General features: G+C 37.4%; 1 protein-coding gene across 1 annotated transcript; it reads right to left on the bottom strand.

The window, feature by feature from the left end:
* Positions 1-403: 403 nt before the first annotated feature.
* LOC132796373 (uncharacterized) lies at positions 404-11,062 on the bottom strand. The gene is made up of 4 exons (XM_060807526.1): positions 10,795-11,062; positions 8,206-8,470; positions 3,070-3,379; positions 404-2,997 (listed from the first exon to the last, which is right to left on the bottom strand). Exons 2-4 carry the CDS (start codon positions 8,362-8,364, stop codon positions 1,376-1,378), a joined length of 2,091 nt encoding a protein of 696 aa, XP_060663509.1. The 5' UTR covers positions 8,365-8,470; positions 10,795-11,062; the 3' UTR covers positions 404-1,375.
* Between the last annotated feature and the right edge of the window lie 11,399 nt (positions 11,063-22,461).

Here is a 22,461-nt window from a genome sequence, read left to right as displayed (position 1 = left end):
GACTATCATCCTGCCAAAGGACATTCAAATCGCCATTATGGTTCTCGAGATATCCTGCAATTTGCTATTTTCACATGTTTCCTTTGGCTCTCGGAGCAAAAAATTACAAGTGTTAGATTCTTAGAAGACAGCATAATTTTTTAATGCAAATCGATAGATTTCGCTCCTACGAATCGAATGCAACACGGCCGGTCAAAATCCGTAAGGATATGGCGGAGCTAGGATCAATTTTCTGATTTATAAGTAACGTTAATAAAAATTTTGTAGCATACTTTTAGGATGTCGCTAGTTTAAGCTTTCAAACGATTTGCATGCTAAATTTAGAAAACCATTGCATAGTTTTAGGCTGCTTATTTAATTGGTGCTGCTGTGGAAGAAATTAAACTCTATTTAATTATTTGAGAGTAGTAAAGTCATTTTAAATCTTCGTTTATTGATTCGCTCAATACAATAAGTACAATGAAGCTAATGTTACGTGTGTGTGTGTGTATGGATTTTAATTTAATGTAAGGTTATATGTGAGCTGGCATACATACTCATAGCACAAACAAGTACCCAATAGTTGTTATACTACTCTTAAGTTTTTGATTTTCAATTTCGAATATAATGATCATACGATTTAATGTTTTATTGAACACGTCCGTTTTGATTGCCTTAATATTTGTTCCTCTATTTGCAGGAGTTACAGTACATTATTACACAAAAAAAAAAACAAAAACAAAAAAAATAATTGGAAATCAATAAATACTCGTAATAAATATTAGAAGGAATTCAGGGCAGATACTAGTTGGTAAAAATAAATAAATAAATAAGTTTAAATTAGATACGCTCCATGGGGGAATTCGTTTTGTTTCAAAGAATACACAAAAAACATAAAAACAGAGCGGAGCTTAGACTAAGTTTTTTAAAGCACTTAAAATATTTAGTGACTAATTGAAATACACACAACAACTAAAGTGTGTGCTATGTAAAAATATATTAGAGAGTCTAGAAAGAGAGAGAGTAAGAGAGTGACAGAGATAGAGAAAGAGTGCAACAAATTGTGTGAGCACCGATTTTAAGTAGAATCTAGGCTTAAACTATGATTTCTTTATGACTACCACCAAGTGAAAGAGTGAAAGTAAGAGTTCAAGTAACAGTTACAGCGAGTGCGAGTGCAAGAACAAGATAGAGAGAGAGAGACAGAGTTTGAGAGAGAGAGAGAGAGATGTAGGGAACCCAGTGAACGGCGAATATGAACTAAATGTAATGTAATTAAAATAAATAATTTGTGTGTTGTCAAAAAATTAAACTAATTGAGGGGAACACATTCCTCCAACTGCTGCTGCTGCTGCTGCTGATGTGTGGCTGCTGCTGCTACGACTGCTGCTGTTGCTCATGAGAGCGCTCGCTTCTTGGACAACGTGCCCGCCAGCGCATCAACGGGCGCCGGCAAATGGATGACAGGCAAACCGCCGGCGGCCAATTGGGGATTCGTAAAGGCGACCGCACGCTCCTTGGCCGCAAACGTCGAGAATGGCCGCAGTCGCACATAGAGCACAGCGGAAATGAGGCACGATGTCACCAGTATGCCCAACAGCACAATTAACGTGATGGCAAATCCGGGCGTTGTCATACAAATCAAACCCTCCTCCCGCAACGGAAACACCATCGTCTGTGGCTGCGAATTTCCATTGGCTGCGACGCCACTTCCACTATTGCCACTGCTATTGCCCGTCGATTGCTCGTCAATGGCAAAGGTCAGATCACCCGACGACACAACCTTAATGATCCGATTGAGACCCACCTGCTCCGTGGATGGGGCCGACGTCACAGCACGCGCCCGTCGCTGCACCCGACGTTCGTCACGTCGCTTGCCAATTGCGCTGGCCACATGATAGGCATCCACATGCAGCTGCGGCGGCGGACCGTATTGCGATTCGGGACCCACTTGAAGGTGATGGACATCCTGCAGATTCGTCTCGGCGCTGCACTGATCGGGACAATGATAGCGACAGATTTGTATGGTGCACTGGAAATGCACCTCCATCGAGTCGGGGAACTTGAAGGCCTGGAAATGGGCATACGACAGCACCGAAGCGGATGCGCCAAAGTTCTTGATCTTGGTGAAGCGTGACATCAGCTTCGGCCGTGTGACGCATCCGCGTTGATCCACCAGCTGAATGGGCGCACGTTTGCCATCGTGAGCAACACAATTGCGCACCAGCATATCGAACTTTGAGTCATCATCCTTGATGGCCAACACCATTGTCATTGTTTGGCCGATCTTCACCAGCCCAGAGACCTCAGAGGCCCAAGGACCCTTGCCCACCTGGATTTGCATCCAGCAACCGACATTATCTCCAGCAAAATCGGCACGCACCACATCCAACATGTCAACGGGGAACGGACGGAATGTCACGCTCTTCTCGTACTGATCGTGCCACGTGCAACGCAACTTGCGTGCCTGATCCCACACCTCCTGCACCTGCGGATCATACTGGATGACAATGATGTTCTCAAAGTACGTGCCAGCTCCAGCACCGGCGCCGCCGTTGCCCGACTCATGTCCGTAGCCCTGATTGTAGTTGTCGGTGTTGCCAACGGTGCCGCATTCATGCAATCCAATGTCAAAGCTGGCCGAGCTGCGACCCAGACCCGAGGGCAAGTGCACACAGTTCATGTTGCTGTAGTGACCCTTGGAGAAGACGATGCCATTGAAGGGTTTATCGAATTGCACAAACACCTTCATGCCATTCTTCTCGCACTTGACGTCGAGCGAAACGATCTTGGGCATATCCTGGACGGGCGAGGCCCAAATCTCATTGTTGCTGGAGGCGCCCACACTCAAATCGGGCAGCGATTGCACCTGCACCTGTTGCTGCACCTGCGGCGGTGGTGGTGGCGGTGGCAAACGCTGTGCCGGCGGCGGTGGTCCCTTATAGAACTGTGCTCCAGGTGGCGGCGGTGGTCCGAAGGGTTGGCCAAAGCTCATCGGTATGTTCTGATGATTGTTGCCTAATTTGGGATTGGCGAGTTGATTCAAATGTTAAAGAGTTACTGGTTGATGATTTAGATGTGACAACTTACTGCGTGCTGGACCCAGATTGAGACCCATTGGAGGAGCTGGCGGTCCATTGTGTGGATAGTGCACCTGAACCTTGGGCACGGTGACAATCGATTGTGGTGGCTGCTGTTGCTGCTGTTGTTGTTGCTGCTGCTGTTGTTGCTGTTGCTGCTGCTGTTGTTGTTGCTGTTCCTGCTCCGATTCGAGTGCCATCTGGTCCACCTCATTGTCATGGTCGGAGATAACCAAGGTAAGCTCATCGTTGCCAGCTCCAGAGGCGCCGCCATTGACTGACTTTACCACCTCAATCTCATCCGCCCCGATTGAAACGAGCTGCAAAATGGGTCGCAAGTAGAAAAAAAATGTGGCATTAATAAGGTGCTGCACAGCACACAGCATGCGGCATGCGGCAAGCATCTAAACTAAGTACAATGGGAGCAACCAGAAGCCAGCCGCCAACAGCCAGCAGCCAACAGCAGAAGAAGCATGTCGCATGCCAATTGAATGGCGGATGCGACTTGTGATTCAATTGCATAAGGCAACAACAAACAAAACAAGAAGCACAGCGAAAGAAAAAAAAGCAAAAAGCAAGAAAAAAAAAACAGCTAAGCAAAGTGTAACAATTTCACTTTTTTTGCCATCGGACGCCGCCAAGTTTGGAGTGACCCAATTGCCTCATCCGAGATCCGCCTTTTGCGCCAACGATGTCAAGGCTAGAACCGGAGAAGCGCGCCGTTGCCATCGATGGACAATCTCTTTGGCCAGTAATTATGTCTAATTATGCGCATTTAATCGATCAATTAAAACGATAATTGCGACTCAACAGCGATCGAACAATAATAAGGAGGACGACATTTCACATATCTCCAGCTATATCGACAACTTTTTACAGTTGTTATAAACATATAAATAATATATTCACATAATACATTAAAATTAAAAAAAACTTATTCTTTGTTAGTTGAAGAAAGTTAATCAAATATAAATTGAGTTTTCTCAAGATGGAATTTAACTTAAAGACATTCAAAATTTTGGTTAATTTTCTGCAAACAAAAAAAAACATATTCTAAATATTTGTTAACTGAAGAAAGTTATTTAAGTGTAACACGAAATAAAAAAAATAGAATTTATCTTAAAGATATTCAAAATATTTGTAAATGTTCTATTTAAAAATATTACATTTTTCTCCAAATTATTTTAAATATTTGTTAGTAGATTAATTTGGTTATTTTTAACGTTTTTAATTAATAGCAAAAGATATTACATTTAATTTTAAAATTTTGTAAATGTCGATTATCTGAAGAATAACTTCAAACTTTTTTTTATTTGCAGAATTAGTTTCTGTTGGGATATTTTATGGATTTTTTATTAATAGCGAAAGAAATATGATAATTTGTCTTAATTTTTTATTTAATTGCAGCATGAGTTTCTGATTTACAATAAATTCAATTCAAAATTTAAAATGAAGCACATATTCTAGATTTATTGGAGCACGTTTAAAGAGAATTTAAGCAAACAATCTAAAAAATAATGGAATTTTAGTTAATAGAACATTAGCAGACATTTTTTTAATTTCACTCAAAATTGGAAAAAAATAGACCTAAGACATATTCTATTAATTTTAATAATAAAAAGCTGCTTTTCAACATTGTTATAGTACAACATTAAAAATATACTAAAATATGCCGAAGTCTATATTCGGTATATCGATATATTAAAGTATTTACAACAAAAAAATCAAGTATCAAATCGAATATACTCGTATTATGTTTCTAATAAGAAAGTTTATTTTCAATCCTCTTATTTTCTATTTCAATTTTTAGTTTGAATTTGAAAATTTGGTGTTAAAAAAGACACCCAACAAAAGTTCGCAACAAAGATTTTGAAAAAATATATTCCAATTAGCCAAACTCTGAGAAGTCTGGGAAATTGGAGTTATGGTGAAAGAAAGACAAGTGTACATTTGGAAGTCGATTTGGAGAGAGAGAGGGAGGGAGATATAGAAAGATAGAGAAAGAGAGGAAGAAGCGGCTAACTGAGTGGCCAGCTGGCCCAATCCCAAGCAAAGTATTTTATTTTTTGGCCAATCTGTGCCGCAGCCAAAACAACTTTCTCCGAGGCAGCGAGACAACGAGGCAACTGCAGCATCGTGCCGCATGCTGCATGCTGCATACTGTATGCTGCATGCATCGTGCTGTGGCATCAAGCGACTGGCGCTGGGGATGTCACATAATCAGCGCGCGACGTCGCGTTTGCCTGTGTGGCATCCTGCGCCAATCCTATTTAGATAGAAAGTGATGTGTCCAGGCGGCAGACGAGACGCACACACACACACATACTAAGCTAAATTGGGAAACGAGTTCCGAAAACAAATTCTAAAAATACTATAAAAAATAAAAGAGAAGAGAAGAGAAGAGAAAAAGAGGAACAAATTTGCATGCATAGTTGGGGACAGGAGACGTGATTTGGAGCGTCCAACAACGGGCGATGCTTGCCACAGGCCATGAATACCAACGAGACTGGGGACGAAGAAGAAGAGACTGCAAAGAAAGGTGGTGGCGGAGGAGAGAGTGAGAGAGGCAGATGAAAGATGGGGCAAAGTGAGAGACGCGCGAGACTTTGGTTTCATTTCGATTTTAGATTTTTTTGATGTGCGCGTGATCCGGTTTCGCAATGTTCGAATAGAACGCACTTAAGAGAGGGGTAAGGAGGAGGGAGAGGGCGGTGGACAGTCTCTCAAAGGCGTGGTGGCAGAGTGGACCAGCCAGCTAGCCAGCTAGCCAGTTCCTTCTGGCTGGCTGTGTGTGCCGCATTAAATGCTCGAAATGTGTGCCAAGTTTTCCTTTTCCTTGCCTCGCACTCGACGTGCAACAAATCGTGAGTTGCTTTTTGTTGTTGCAAGCGCCAGCTGCTAATGCGACAACAAATGATGCGGCAGCCGGAGCTGGAGACGGAACCAAAAGCTACACAGCTCACAACCTGATGCCGGCTGTTGTTGTTGTTGTTGCTGTGGTTGCTGTTGTCGTTGTGGTTGCTGCTTCATCTTGACCTCGACCAATGCTGAAATGTCGAGTTGCTGTCTGGCTCGGCAGTCTGCGTCTGCCTCGCTGTTGCAGCCACAGTCTCGAGTCGCGCGAGTCTCGAGTCTGGCAGCGCACCAAATCGAGAGAAAGTAAACGCGAAATAAAGAGTCGACAATAGCAACAACAACGGCAACAACAACACCAACAACAGCAACCACAGCCGACAGCTTCTCTCCAACCAGAGAATGCGAACAATTTTTTCTTTTATTTTTTTTGGCAAGCAGACAAAAGCTGGCCAAGATCTGTTTGAGAGTTCAAAGGTGAACCCAAAAGATGCGAGAAAAAAAGGAAGAGTTTTGCAGCAGTTGCTGTTGCTGCCATTGTTATTGTTGCTGCTGCTGATGCTGCTGTTGTCGTGCAGCCAAGGAAAGGGAAATCATCTTTGAGCACATTGGAAAATTGTGTCATAGCTGAGGAACGTGAGACGCCCACATGCTAAAATACAGAAAAAAAAAGCAAGCATGCTAGCAGGAAAAACATAAAGCAAGCAGCTAATTGACGACTTTCTAACAAACAACGCTGACAAAGACATTCTTTTGTGGCATCCATCATAGATCATTATTACAATTATGATGCGACCTCAAATAGTAGTTGCCTATTGTAATAGAAGTGCGACCATTATCTATTATCTATTCAATTCAATTGCTTACTAAATGCTCGCAGAGGAATCTAAAAACTTTTGAGGTAGTTTTTTTACAACATACAATTTTAGAGTTTACTTTTTCAATTAAAAAATTGTAATTCTTTTTAAGAAACTATTTAATAAACTATTTGATTTCTTGATAGCATATTCTATTAAGTATTAAATATTATCATTTTGTTGCTGTCATTTAAAATAAATTTGAAGTTTCAAAACCCCAAATTACATTAATTGTCTAACATATCTAATCTTATCTAATCGGATCAAATGAAATATTGTAATTAATAATAATAAATATACATAATTTTAATACATTTAAAGAGCGAGTTAGACCCTAGTCTAAGGCCTTTAACTATTTACTTGCTCATCTCAAAATTATTAGTATAAAGTTCTGATTTCTGGAATCAAATTTATACTACAATTATGGAATACTGACTATTTGTTAATAAAAGTAGATTCTTTCCGAAAGGAAAGACTTTTTTTCATTGAAGAGATTCTCTTTTTCTAATCAACATGTCTGAGAATTTTTAATCTAATATCTTTCTCATGCTATAAATGCTATACTAAAAAAATCTTACTCGACTTCTAAGTTCGAAAATGTTGAAAATATTAAATATAAATAAATACTTAAGATCATTTTTGAAGTATTTTTTTTATTCCCATTATTCCCCTCTATTCTTTGCCTTGATATGTTATACCACAAAATCTTATTTGATTTCAAAGTTCGCAAAAGTTCAAAATGTTAAGCACTTAAGTTTATTTTTTTTCCTAGCCAAAATTTTTCTACAGTATTATTTAAGTTTTCATTATTTCAACTCTAAACATAATTTCTTTGTCTAAATACTATAAAGAAAACTTATTCGCTTTTGTTTGAAAGTTCGTAAAAGTTCAAGATATAAAAGACTGTAAAAGAAACTGCAGTTATACGTGTTATACAGCTGCGTATAACAGTTTTTGGCTCAATATACACTGGCATAAAGACAGCAAAAGAAATTGCAGTTATACAGCTTCGTATAACAGTTGCTGGCTGAGCAACCAAATTGCAATATTTAGCACTCAATTGTCGGTATTTGTGAATTGAGCTGCTAATATCGTAATGATCATAACAATAGCAATAACAATAATAATAATAATGCAATGGATAATCGAAAACGAAAATAATCGACTTATAATCTGTTAGCGGATGCGTGTTAATTCGTCTTGAAAGCTCTTTCACTTGCCGTCGATATCGATAATTATCGAAGAGATGCGTTCGAAATGAAGCTTAAATGAATTTTAATTACATGGGGAGTGTGAGTGTGTAAGTGTGATTGTGATTGTGTGAAGATGAAAAGCTTTAAGCTGCTAAGTTGTTAAGTTGTTAAATTGTTTCGCTTGTTGTGTTGTGTGTTGTGTTGTGTGTTGTGTTGTTTGTTGTGTTGTTGTTTGTTGCTCACCTGCAGTGAAAGGAAGGCAACGATAAGCGGCAGCCAAATCTGTTTGATCCCAAGACGATGACGACGATGGCGATAACTTTGTTGTTGTTGTTGTGACGGTTGTTGTTGCTGCTCTTTGATATTTGGCTGTTGATGTTTGTGTTGCTGTTGCCGATGCATGTTGCTGCTGTTGTTGTTGTTGTTATTGTTGTTGCTCGAGTATGTAGAAATTGCAATTAATTTATTGCTTTTGTTGTTGTTGTCATGTGCGCGCTTTTGTTGTAACCTGCAAATGAATTGTTGTTGTTGTTGTTGTTATTGTTATTGTTATTGGAAAAGCAAATGAATTGTGGCAAGAGTAGAAGCTAGACTCTGCAGCAGCCAAACAACAACTGGAGATGGAGTTCGGAGAAGAAGTTGGAACACTAGAAAGTGTTTGCTTTGTGGCTTTTACATGCACTCAACATGTGATTATTATTAATGTTGTTGTTGTTGTTGTTGTTGCTGTTGCTGTTAGCATTATTATTTATTGTTGTCGTTGTCGTTTTCGCTTTCAGGTGTGTCCGGTTTCTATGTATCTGTCAGTTAATTATAATTTATTGCTCATTTCTGCAGTTAAATTGCTGCTTGACTGACTGCCTGACTGTCTGATGGACTGATTGACCCATTCAACTGATTGATTTGCCACGCCCACCCACACATTCCAAGCAATCCACCCGCATCAGCCACGCCTCACGACAACGACAGCAAAAAAGTGACAGTGGCCACAAAAGAAATGTCTGCAGATGAAGCAAAAGCAGAAGCAGAAGAAGGAGAAGGAGAAGAAGGAGAAGCAGACAACTTATTCACCTGTTTTGCCGGCAGGTGAAATGTGTTAATAGGTTCCATAAGCCAAATGTGGGTCAACGTCAACATGCCCAAGACAAATAGCGAGTCGAGCAATTAGAAGACAACACTCTGCAGCTCTTCTCTACACTGATCACTTGCAATAGGACAAGAAAAAGTGACACGAGAAAAATGACACAGAGCAGCGAGAAAAGAAAGAGACATCTGAAGAGAAAGAGAGATAGAGAGAGATCGAAGAAAACACTTGTTGAGCAAGGGAAAAGATAAGCCAAAGAGGTGCTTTAAATTATGCTCCAAGAAATTAAATGAAACTATAAAAAGCAGAGCATTTTAATAGAAAACAAAATAAAACAAAGTTTTCAATAAAATTTAAATAAGCTTCACAAAAAAAAAAGATTAAATCAATTTTGCTTAGCAAAGGAAACTTTCAATTCATTGATAAATAAAAACTTTTAAAACTATTAAAAAATAAAAATATATAGCTTTCATAGAAAATAAACAAAAAATTCTGCTAATTTGCTGTATCATATAAAATATACAAGAAAATTCCAAAGAAAATAATATCAAATTAAGTGTTCTACAAAATGTAAAAATTCGTTACTGATATTTTTAATTAATAAAAATATATAAATAATACATTTTTTAATTAAAAAATATTATCAAATTTAAGTTCATATGGAATTCAAAAGATGAGTATTTTCTATATATTTTTAATACATTAACAAAAAGAAGTAAAGGCAAGTTGAATTATTAAAAATATTGCGACAAATTGCTTAAATTTGATAATAAATAATAATAAATCTAATCAGAAAACATTTTTTCTCTTACATAATGTATTTTTAAATGCTTTAGTTTAAATTATTTCGATAAATTGCTTAAGTTTTATCTGTGACAATCATAGAAAAATGTTTGATAAGAAAATTTAATGTTTTTTTTTTGTTTTGTAAATAGAATTTTACTTGCAATTTTAAGCAAGAAAATAATTAACTCACAATGAACCTAATTGAAAAATCTTATAGTTATTGCTATTTGTTGCTTGGATAGTTAGAAATTAATTTTATTTGATTAAAAAAAGTATTCTTGGTTCCTAGATAAAAGTTTTTCAAAGTATTTTCCATTTAATCTTTTTAAACTCAACTCTTAAGTGGAATTGAAAATCTGAATATTTTCAAAATATATTATAAAAATATTTGTTGCTTCTGTTTTTATAAAGTTTTCTAAAACAAAAGAACAGTTGGTTAAACGAAAAAAAAAATATATATATAGAAAGTATGCCGAAAAGTCTAAGGCTATGAAGTAATATATTTGCGACTCGAGAATTTAGAGAATTTTTTGAATTTCCATCATTTTAATCCTAATTCTTAAATGCAAGTCGTAGTCTAAACATGTTATTATAGTGTATAAGTTAGATCCATGGGGGTTAATTTCGAATAATTTAGAAAGAAATCAACAACAATTGTATTAAAAGGTGTCTTTCGGAGTTGATGTTAGAATGCTGAAGTAGGGTAAAGAATAGGGTCCAAAAAAAACTTGAATTAAAGTAATTTCTGTTTAGGATAATAATCCTTTGCAAAGAATTCTATAGTTTCTCTCTCTCTCTCTCTGTGTCTCTTCATCCCTTTCTCTCCTTCTGTGTCGATCTCTCAATGAGGATGCTTTGCATTCCCTTTCGACTGTCCGTTCGTCATCCCCATTCGCCCCAAATTGTTTGCCTTGGCTTTGACTCAGCTGCTGCTGCTTCTTCTTTCTTGTAGCGGCACTTACCTTCGCCTCGGACCAATTCCGCAAGCTCCGCAATTCGAGCGCAATTTTGATGCAATGCTGACAAACAGGATGTGTTTGTGAGTGTGTTTGACTTTCGAAAGCACTTGCTGTTAAAGTTGTTCACTTCAGTTGTTGTTGTTGATGTTGTTGCTGTTGTCGTTTGTTGTTTGGTTGTTCGTTGATAGTTGATTTGTTGACAATGCAACACGCGGTGCCAATTAACGAGTTTGCGGCACACAACAATAAAAAAAAGTTACCAAAAAAAAAAGAGACAAATGTCGAACAATCAAAAAACAAAAAAAAAAACAAGTACACAAAACACAGTCGCGACAAAAAGGACACTTGTTGTTTGTGGCACTCACGCACACACGCACATGCAACAAAAATTGCACTTGGCCAACACACACAGACACACACACAAATACAGAGAAAATGTGGCTTATTTTGTTGCTTCAATTGTTGTTGTGATTTGTATTATTTTTGGTAATTCTTTGTTGTTTTTTTGTATTTTGTTTTTTTGTTTCTATTATGGCGAAAAGGCGATTTGCAGCACACGTTGAAGGCGCAACTGAAGTTGGCAGTTGGCAACTAGCAAGTGGCAAGTGGCAAGCGAAGTGGTTGAAAACGCGTCTGGTCCGCGCCGTGGGTAAGCGCCGAATGCTGCATCCACCTGCTTTCTCGTAGCGAAACACTTCGCATGCGCAACGGCGCCGACAACCACGAGGCGCGCAGCGCAGTCGACGTCGACGTCGCCGTCGCAGTCGCTGTTGTCGCGTCGACGGCGAAATTTCTTCTTTTCATTGATAGGCAGCAAAAACACAGCAGCAACAACAGCAACAGCAGCTGAAGAAGAAGAAGCAGAAGCAGAAAACAACAACAGTAAAAAGTGAGTGAATACAAATACGGCGGCAAACTGCCAAGTTCGGGTATCGGTAACTTGGCTATCGCTATCGCTATCGGTATCGGTATCGCAATGGTATCGCTATCGGTGGCTTCTTCTTCTGCTTCTCTTCTTCTTCCTCTTCTGCGTTTGGCCCCCATCTTCACTTCGACTAGCGGTTTGTTTACACTGTGGCAACAGACGGCACAAAACTTTCAGTTGCAATGGTCAACAAGGCAGACGACGCGACAAGTCCTCAAACTGTTTGCACTTTCTATGCAACACTGACCCTCTTGCCACTTGCCACTTGCCACACTCACACTCACACTCACAGTTGCACACACTTTTTATTAACTCGCGATCAATCAAGTTCAGACCGCGTTAATATCTTTGCGTTGGCGTTCGCCACTGATACCTTGCAACCGCCTCCAATTGTTGCTGCTGCTGCTGCTGCTGCCACATGCAGCGCCCTAATGTCCGCCACAATTCCAATTCCAATTCCAATTGCAATTCTTCTTCTTTTGCTGCTGCTGCTCCGATTGCTCTGTTTTTTTTTTTACGGCATCGTCGTAATGCTTAATCGATTGTTCCACTTTTCCATAAAATATTTTTCGCCAAGTGCCGCGTCGCATTTGGTTTTGCTTTGGCCAGCCAGCGACAATGGCGCGATGACGCTGTAGTTGCTGCCCCCTCTCTTCCTCTCTGCCCCTCCCCTTTCGCCTTTCCACATGCAACTGCCATTGCCACTTCATTTCCCTCGATGACTTCGAGCTGCACTTGCTCTGGTTGCGTTAGCTGACTGCACACTGGAAACCAAACTGTGCTCACATCTCGGACAATATTCTTTTCAAAATAGTATTGCGAAACATTTGCGAAATTCATTCGAAATTAATACGATCTATTTTATTTATATTTACCATTTCATATATTTGCTTTATTTTCTTTTTTTCTTATCGATTCTTTTATCTTCTCACAAAGAAAGAAAGACTTTTCCGTTTAACTGTATTAAATTGAATTAATCATATTGATTCTAAAACCATTTTTAATATTAATCATTGTTGACCATTGTGTTTATTCTCTTTATCATGTCTTTCGCATTTAGCTGTATTAAATTGAATTCCATTTGATATTGATTATAAAATCATTTTTAGTCTTAAAGATAATACGACTTGTTTTATTTTTATTTTATTTATTTGCTTGCTCTTTATCATTTCTTTCAGCTTCTCAAAAAGTGTTCCGTTGAATTGTATTGGATTAAATTTAATTTTTTTTATTATTCACCATTTAACTTTAAACTTGTTATTACAAAGGTTTAGTCAAGAAATTTGAGGGCTAACTGAATGTTAATTATTTTTATTTGAATTTCATTCATTTATATTTTATGTCATTTGGTGTAATTTGTCATATTTTTATTATCTCATTACGAAAGATACTGTTAAAAAATAATTAACCATTGTTTTTTGTATTTTATTTTACATGTAATTTATTTGATTTTTAACCCGCTCAAGTTTTTTCCGCATCTTTTGTTAATTATGTATAATTATGCGAGTTTTTTTATAATTTATGTTCACTTTTTAATACAAACATTTTGTAATTAACTAAATTTGTTTAGTTATAAAATTCATTTCATTTTCCTTTAATAAATATATTTAAAATATAATTTATTATTTGCTATTTTCCTTTAATGAATGTATGTAAAACGTATGCTATTCTTCTTTATTAAATGCATTTAAAATGTAATGTTCTATTTGTTATTTTCCTTTAATACATGTATTTGAAATTTAATTTGTTCAATTCATTGTTTTCAACGTTTATTTTCCAGCATACACAGTTTTCCATTTAATACTATAATTTCTATATTTGCAAATTTCTTTGTATGTTCAATTTTATATGCATTATTATGATACTTTAAATAATTTTGATTTTATTTTTGTAAATTACTTCACTAATTTATTTATGTCAGCCATTATTAGGTTTTACTTTTAGTCATTTGATATTCTTTTGTTATTTATAAACTCTTATTATTTATATTATTGACACGCGATCCAAATTGATATCATATTCAATAGATTATAAGAGCAATGAATACAAATATTACGTATACGCAGCAACTATGCTTTGTCTATTATCTATTAGCAGAGTTCAGCATCATATTCATTAACCATTAATATAATATATAAAAAAAAGAGGAATTACTTACCAATTTGCAGATGATTGCAATAAAGTGACCACTGACCACTGTGCATTGGGTGAGCAGCGATTTCATCGCCATTTCAAGTCCAGTTGGCAGATTTAGGAGCAGTGCCTGAGATTCCTGTTTGCTAAATATGACCAAAATGACTTGTCTCGAAATTGGAGTAATTTCATCGCATCGCATCGCATCGCAAAGCTGGTTGTGGCAATCGACTTGGTTCCGCCTGAAGTTGGCCAACGTTGTTGCTGTTGCTGTGATTGCTGTTGTTGTGGTTGCTGTTGTTGCTGCAGCTTGTCTATCGTTGCAAACACACATTAAGTAACACGCGGACGCGATGTGCGACGCGCCACAAAGTCTGCCACAGTCTGGTTGATCAATTATTTGCTGATCTGCTTTGCATGCTCATTGATCCAATGACTTGGCTAGTCACAGTTTTTCCTAAGCGCCGCCGCAACTTCATTTCCCAATCTCGCATATCAAAAGAAGGGCTGCTGAGGCAAGTTCCCAAGTTGTTGCTGCCCCGCTTAATAGCTGGGCGCACGCCGCGCGCATCTTAAGTAAACGCTGCCTCCCCTCCTTCCCCTTTTCTCTCCCCACCCCTCTCTGCGCTCCACCTTACGCGACTCTCTGCTCAGATGTCTTATTAAAAGTATCTTGTTACTTTCACCGGCCGCAGACTCGAATTGCGCTTCAATTTCACACACATGGCTGCTGCCCAGGCCAGAAAGAGACAGCAGCCACATAGAGAGAGAGAGAGGGGAGAGGAGAGGAGAGACTATGGGGAGGTTGGTCAGTTGAGTCGCACCAAATTTGGTGCTGCGCTGCGCTGCCCCAAAGCGAAGGTCTCTCCCGATTGTCGTCAACTCCATCATCTTTCATCTGCCGGCGAGCTGAAAGAAGTCGGGTTAATTATACATGAGTATTTTTTCTCAGTTTCTTTGTGGCACGTCAAGCAGGAAGTATATGATATACATTGTATGCTCGCTGCAAATAATATTAATATTCATTTCATTTGAATTACACAAATTTCGATATTCACAAATATTTTTGGAGACAAAGATTCTCATGTTGGATAAGCAAGTAGAGCATGTGAGAAAATTCCAGTCGAATGAGCTCGACTGCAAGATACCCGCTACCCATTTAAAAAAAGACCAAAACACTCTCAAAATATATCAAAATAATATATCGCATAAATACTAAAATATACAGAAAACTTTATTTGATATACCGATATAGTGCTACATTCAAAATATACCATAGAGTACCATATACCACAGATTGTCAGTCAAGCCAACTAAGATCCGATTGCAGTTGGGGTATTTTTCCATACAAATGTTCTTCTTCAATAACTTCTACAATTCTCTATCCGATTAGAACCTAATTCTCAGGAACCATAAATTCTATAGCTATTGTCTGTATCAAAATTCGCAACTATAGCTTCAAAATTACGCATATCATTCGATTTTTTACGATTTACAGAGGCGAAAGTGGGCGTGGCAAATATTTGAAATACACTTAATCTACATACAAAAATAACAAATGCTGTCAAAGAAAAATTATATCTCTATTCCGTGTAGTCTTTGAGATCTAGGTATTCGTACAGACGGACGGACAGACAGACGGACATGGCTAGATAGTCTCTGCTGTTGACGCTGACCAAGATGACTCCTTCTGCCTGTTAAATTCATTCCCTACACAAAGCTATAAATAAAGTAAGTTCTACAATAATTTCATTCACTCATAATCTAGTTAATTTCAAAGTGAGTAAATATTTAAATAAAGTAAGTTCTCAAATAATTTCATTCACTCATAATCCACTCCAGCTCAAAGTAAGTAACTAAATAAATAAGAATAGTAAATTTTTCGTCTTTTACAAAAAACTAATTAATTGAATAAAGTAAGTTGTTTAGATCGTGTGCTGACTGTAGCAAAGCACAAAAGAGCAACAACAACAACAAATCAAATATAAATAAATAAATAGTAATAAATATGAGTGTAGGGCATCTCTTCATTTGTGATTCACAAGACGAACCCATTTCAGTTGGAGTTGAACATTTCATTTTGATGCGTTCGGTCAGTTTTGATGACTTCATTTGCATAGCGCGTTGAAGTCGAAGAATTTGGAAGACCGATTGAGATGCGGCGTTAGTAGATGTCAATGTTGTTTTGTCGGCTCCCACAGTTTGCAACGCCCTCGACCACGCCCCCAACAAACAAACAAACACGTAGAGTTAAGAGTTAAGAGTTGTAGTTGTAGTTGAAGTCGGAACAGAGCGCGATCGTCGTCGTCATCATCCATCTATCCATCCATCCATCCATCGCCCAGTAAATCCTCTTTGCACGCCAGTTTCTAGCCAGCTATTTGGGTCGCTCTCACAATTTATTAGTTTAGTTTTCATTGCATTGACACTCCATCATCGAGTGGCTTGTCGTTTGTCATCTGCCGCATTCAGCGTTGACGTTGCCCAAGTTGCAGTTGCAGTTGCTCTTGCTGTTGCTGTGAATGTTGTTGCTGCTGTTGTTGTTGTTGATGTTGGTGTTGGTGTTGGTGTTGCTGTTGCAATAACCTTTGCGCTGGCTGCAATCGGTCGCATGTGTCCATTATTGTTTGGGTTACAAGGTGGCAATGGCATTGGCAACTCCAACTTCAACTCCAACTCCAAGTGCAACCAAAGTGAAAACGCCACAAACAAGAAACAAACTAACAACAGCAACAACAAGAGAGACAACAATGAAACAGTAGCAACGTCTGCCATTAAGCAATGAGAAGACACTTTTTTCTTATTTTCTTCATTTTTTTGTATTTTTTTGTTTTGTACCACAGCGAGAGGTTTTTGGACGCTTGTGTCGCTTGGGAGTCGCTCTTTTGGGCCCTTTGGAGAAGTTCAGTGGCAATGCGGCGGAAATGCAGCCAAAGAATTGGGTTAAAGCTGTTGCTGTTGCTGTTGCCAACAACCGCCAAGAGAGATGCCACCATTGTTATTGTTGCTGCTGATATTTGCTCGTTTCTTTTCGTTTCGTTTCGTTTCGTTTCGCTTTTAACTGTCGCCGGGGCATGCGTGGTAAAAGCTGAAGCTGCAAACTCATGCAACTCATCCCAGCATCATCGCATCACTCGCTAAGATGCGGCTTAGAAAGCGGCAGCAGCGACCCCAACTTTAGTTGTTGCTGCTGCCACGGCTGCCGCTGCCGCTGCTGTTGCTGTTGCAACAGCTTTTGCGGCAGTGACAGCAACTCCTTAGAATCCCTGTGGATTGGTATGCGGAATGTGCAAATCTCTGGCTCTCACACAGCCTCATAAATCACCAAAAGCGAAACAAAATAAATGCTTGTCTCGGCGCATGAGCCAAATGCCACTTGCCGTGCGATCAATTTCACTTTCTCAGCAGCAACAGCAGCAACAACCCAAACACTGAAAGTCAATTAGCAGCTGTCCAAAAGATTCTTCGGAAAGAGCGTGCTAGAGGGGCATCAATTATGGCTATTGTTAAGCTCCTAATTTATCTATACACACATACACTTATACTCGCACTTATATTTACACTTTAACTCTCACATACCAATTACACATACTTATAATAACGCTTATACTCGCACATACTCATCAAACACTGTCATGTATGTTTTCACACTTCTACTCTCATACTCACACTTATACACGCTTATACTCAGTTTTATAAACACACTTGTATTCTCATTTATATAGGTAAAAATAAAAAACAGTAAATATAGTCTAATTTCCTAATTTAATTTATGTACTTCCTAATTTTTCTGTATACACTGATGCTCGCACTTATAGTTACACTTATCCACACACCAATTACGCACACTCATAATTAGACTTATATTCACACATACTCATTAAAAACACTGTCATGTATGTTTTCACACTTATACACGAACTTATACTCGTACTTATACACTCACTTACATAGGTAAAAATAAGAAACATTCAATTTAGTTTTATTTCCGAATTTAGTTTTTCTTAAATTGCTGGACGAATTGATATTCCTAGAACCCAACTTTAAGACTCTTAAAAGTTAAATATTGTTTAATAAATTTACCAAGTTTTTAAAGCAATTCTTTCATATTTAAATTATTCTGAAAATGAATGCTTGCGAATGTTGAATGATAATTGACCTGATATTTATAATTATACCTCTACTTATACAGACACTTATACTCACTTTTATACTCAGCCTACAATTAAACATATCTTATATTTTCTCTCTGCCCCTGTCACTAGCACAAACTGATTCCCACACTTCTATTCTGACTACTATTCTCACTTATACTTATACTTATACTTATACTTATACTCTTACTTACTCTGTTACTTATATACCCAAGCTGATTTTCACACATAACCCCTACTTATACTTAAACAAATACTATCTTCGAAGTTTTACACATGTACATACATATGTATATTTACACTCTTACATCCAATCACACTCTTCTACTTACTCTCACTTCTACCCCTGCATAGACTCTCAATTATACACATACTTATACATACATACACTTATACTTTCGCTTATATCCCCCTTTATCGATATATATATCTTATACCGTATCCCTGACTTCTAGGGATAAACTGATTTCAACGCTTCTATACCACTTATACTCCCACTTATGCTCTTACTTATACACCCAAACTTATTTTCACATCCATAACTTACACAAACACTTATACTCCACTCGCATTTATACTTATAATTACACTTTGGCATTCAATCATATTTCTACTCTCACTTCTTCTCCCACTTCTACTCCCGCATAAACTCTTAATAATATACACACTTATACACATACTTATACTCCTACTTCTACTATACCTATGGGTATATTCACACTTATTCTCACACTTAAAGTGCCGCACATGCAAGCTCACGTTCTCTCTTATTTGTACCACTCAAGTGCCACTTTTGCATTGATCCCACAAATAAACGCCACTTGAGTTGCGTTCAATGCTTGCAACGCAAGTTTCCTTACCCTTTTGACCCACTTTGCATACACGCATCGCAGTTCCCACTTCACTTCCAAACATCATTAGATGGTGTTCCGGAATCGGATCCCGAGGCGAATGTTGTGATCATCTGCGATCGAAAGTGAGTTTTTGATTTAACCAGTTGAGGAACGCGTTAGGAAATTATCTTTTCTTAATGATCGATCTACATTTGATCATAATTTGGATGTGTTTCAAGTGTTTCTCAGAATGATAATTATATAACATTATTAACTTATGATATTGATAATTACCTTCCTTTTTTAAGAACTATATTGAAAATGAAATCCGTTCTCTACGTTTAACCAGACCTTGGACTAGAGCGTCTTTGCAAAACTTTCCTAGCTTCAAAAAATTTCTCCTTCAGTTTGAACACAAAAATAATATATTGTTTGCAAAACAAAACCAAAAAAAAAAGGCAAGAATAATAATAATACGCACTTTCGAAATGAAAACAAAACTCGTAGATCAGCAAATAACATCACGAAGTGAAATATTTGAAACGCTGCAAGCGTTCCAGACTCCAGGCCCAACCCCAAATCTCAATGTCAGTCGCAGTCGCAGTCGGAGTCGGAGCCCAATATCCAATATCCAATCGCAGACTCCGTCTTCGACTTTGGCTTAGACAGAGTGTCAGACGAGACGTCAATAAATGTGAAATATTCAAGCTGAAATGTGCCACGCATGCGCAAACAAATGAAATCGACTCGTGCTGCACGATGTTGTTGTGGCAAGCAACAAAGATGAATGGTGCAACAGGTAGGGCACGCACACGAGACCAATGAATGTGTGTCTGCGCATAATTTAGTTGCAACTCGGCAACTCGGCAACAAAACAAAACAATAACACTGCACTAACAAAACGTGTGCAACTGCATGAAAACACAGATTCAACACACACACACACATACAAGAGACAACTTAACCTAACATATGTTATATATGCACAAACACTCAACAGTCAATCAATCATATTTACCTAACTGACACACAAAGATGATATATACGCAGTTTCTATTACCCGCTGTCTCTTCAGACATAGGATCAACACTCTCTCTAAAGATTGAAAACTTCGTATCTATCAGATACTTTATATTGAAGAACAAATCTATAACAAAATAAATAATAATAATAATGTAGTAAAAATTATCAGAAATAAGAAATATAGTCCCATTTTAAAACAAATAAAAATAAGAAAAAGCTTGAGTATAATTTTGAAAATGAATGATTGAATGTTTAAGTAAGTATAAAAAATGTAAATTCCAAAATAATATCTATAAAATCAGAAGAGTTAAGTTAAATATATAACCTCAATACTTAAATCGTTGAACTCAGTTAATAGCTATGATATGTATGCTAGCCAGATAAAAAAATCAATATTTCCGATTTAAGTACTGAAAATTTTGATCTCAAAAGTGCGTCAAGAACATGACAATTCCAATGTTAGAAAATACATCTTCAAAAACATTTGATATAAGAAACAAGTTCCAAAAAATAAGAAGAAAGAATCGTATACTTTTAAGAACATAAATCTTATTAAAAGAATCTGTATATCGATGTACCATACAATAGATACAAATATTTGCTATAGACACGAAAATATTTTATAAGTTTAAAAAATACTAAAAACAAACAATACAGAAGACTCTGAATAAGTATAGGCCGAATATTTAATTCATAATAAATATGAATATTTTTTTTTACACGAATCTGAATATTTATTTGTTGCAGGATTGAACATATTTTTGATCGATGTCAACAATAAAGTATAATAAATTCAATGATATTTATTCATTTGTATAGCTATGACTCTCCTTCAATTGAGGCATCAATTTAAAGTCAAAATTTCCCAACAACAACAAAAACAACAACAGCAAAAATTGGCTAGAAAGGCCTTCAAATGGCAGTCTGTGAAGACAGTGTGCAAAAAAAAATTTTTGGAATATTTGGCAGCATCGAGACATGGAAATTGAAAAGAAATGAATGAGAGGCACAATTATGATTATTGAAGAAACAATTTGAATAGAGTTGCAGGCAAACTCATGAGTCTATTCACACACACAGACACAGAGACGTTGGCAGTTAACAAATACTTGTACAAATGCCGATGGCGGTCAAAGATGATGACGATGATGATGATCAATGTGCTGCTGTTGCTGTTGCTGCACAGTGAGCGATGTCCAGCCGCGACTTTGACTGCGACTGAGACTTTTGGCTTTACATTTGCCGCCTGCCAGCCAAACATCAATCAATTGCAAATAGAAAACAAATCTCCAATCAGACGAATTGATCTTTCGGATTGCTCTTGGGGGCCCCCGAGTTCGAGTCTGAGTCTGAGTCCGAGTCCGGGTATGGCTATTGGGTATTCAATATTCACTATTCAGTATTCACTTTTTCGGTATTCACTCTTCAGTATTGGTTATTGGGTATGCTTATGCTCAATGGCCAGCGGCTGTTGGTGGGGCATGCAACATTGCGCTTGCGGGTGGGCCCCACCTGCAAAATGTCAGAGCGAGAGTGAAAAAGTTGAAGAAAGTGAGAGAGCGAGGGAGACAACATCTGGGGATCTGCTGTGGATCGAGAGAAGAAAGTGTTAAGTCCAATTCCAAAAATTTCTTGGTGAAATTTAAATCATTTTCAAATTTAATTACCGACAAATAAACGTTTGACATTCCGGGCGAGCCGCTGCCACCTGTTGCTGTTGTTGTTGTAGTTGTAGTTGTTGTTGTTGCTGCTGGGCGTGGCGCATTTCAAGCATTCAAGTGTAGCATCTCAAAATCACCAATGATCATCACAACATCTACAGCATCATGATCATTTACTTATTCTACGAATACGCACGACTTTTTCTCTTTTATGTCTGCAAGCTCTTGTCTTTGTTGTTGTTGTTGCTGCTGCTGTTGTTGTTGTTGTTGTCGAAGTGATTGCTGTTGTCATTGCAGTCTTGGCATGTCCAAAACTTTAATGACAAACTCTTTTGGCTCCATGATGTTCATTGAGAAATCGGTGCACACAACTCTGCACAGTGGTTATCATCTACTCAATGCAACTGTTAACTGCACTATGCACAGTGGTCATCAGCTGCACTTAATTGCAGCTGTTGTGCTCCGTAATTAATGCCGTGCTTCTTTTTAATTGCAATCAACTAATTCAATTCAGACAAATTTGTTTGATATTTCACAAGATTTTGATTTAACTTTTTTTTTTAATTTCAAATTTTCTTTGCAAGATTTTGATTTAATTTTTATATAAACAATACTTATTTTTTTTTATTGATGATTTATAAAATAGCAAAATAAATTTCTACTTATATAATTTTATTGACTTCAAATTAAAACTGAAATCTTAAAAACTATAAAATATTGAATTTTCTTTTTGGTGTTTTGTACTGTTAGCTATTTAAACTATTCTACTTTAATGATTAATCTTATTATTGTCTTATTGTTTGTTAAAATTTAAAAATACAAGTTTAGTTTGATTTCGAATTTGTTGTATAAAAACAAATTCGCTTCCTTTCCCGATCTTACTATTATATATAAGCTCATGTCTTTGAATCCTCAACAATTTTAATGTAAAGTACACCTAC

Source organism: Drosophila nasuta, chromosome X, assembly GCF_023558535.2.
Source record: "Drosophila nasuta strain 15112-1781.00 chromosome X, ASM2355853v1, whole genome shotgun sequence".
Taxonomy (NCBI): Eukaryota; Metazoa; Arthropoda; class Insecta; order Diptera; family Drosophilidae; genus Drosophila; species Drosophila nasuta.
Note: the sequence above shows the minus strand (reverse complement) of the source record. Positions and strands in the feature narration are given on the sequence as shown.

Bases quoted from the DNA above. Each gene is read 5' to 3' on its own strand.
- LOC132796373 (XM_060807526.1), bottom strand. From the start codon at position 8,364: ATGCATCGGCAACAGCAACACAAACATCAACAGCCAAATATCAAAGAG. The intron at 3,380-8,205 runs GTGAGCAACAAA...CCCATTTTGCAG, and splicing joins TTGCCTTCCTTTCACTGCAG to CTCGTTTCAATCGGGGCGGA. The intron at 2,998-3,069 runs GTAAGTTGTCAC...ATCCCAAATTAG, and splicing joins CAATCTGGGTCCAGCACGCA to GCAACAATCATCAGAACATA.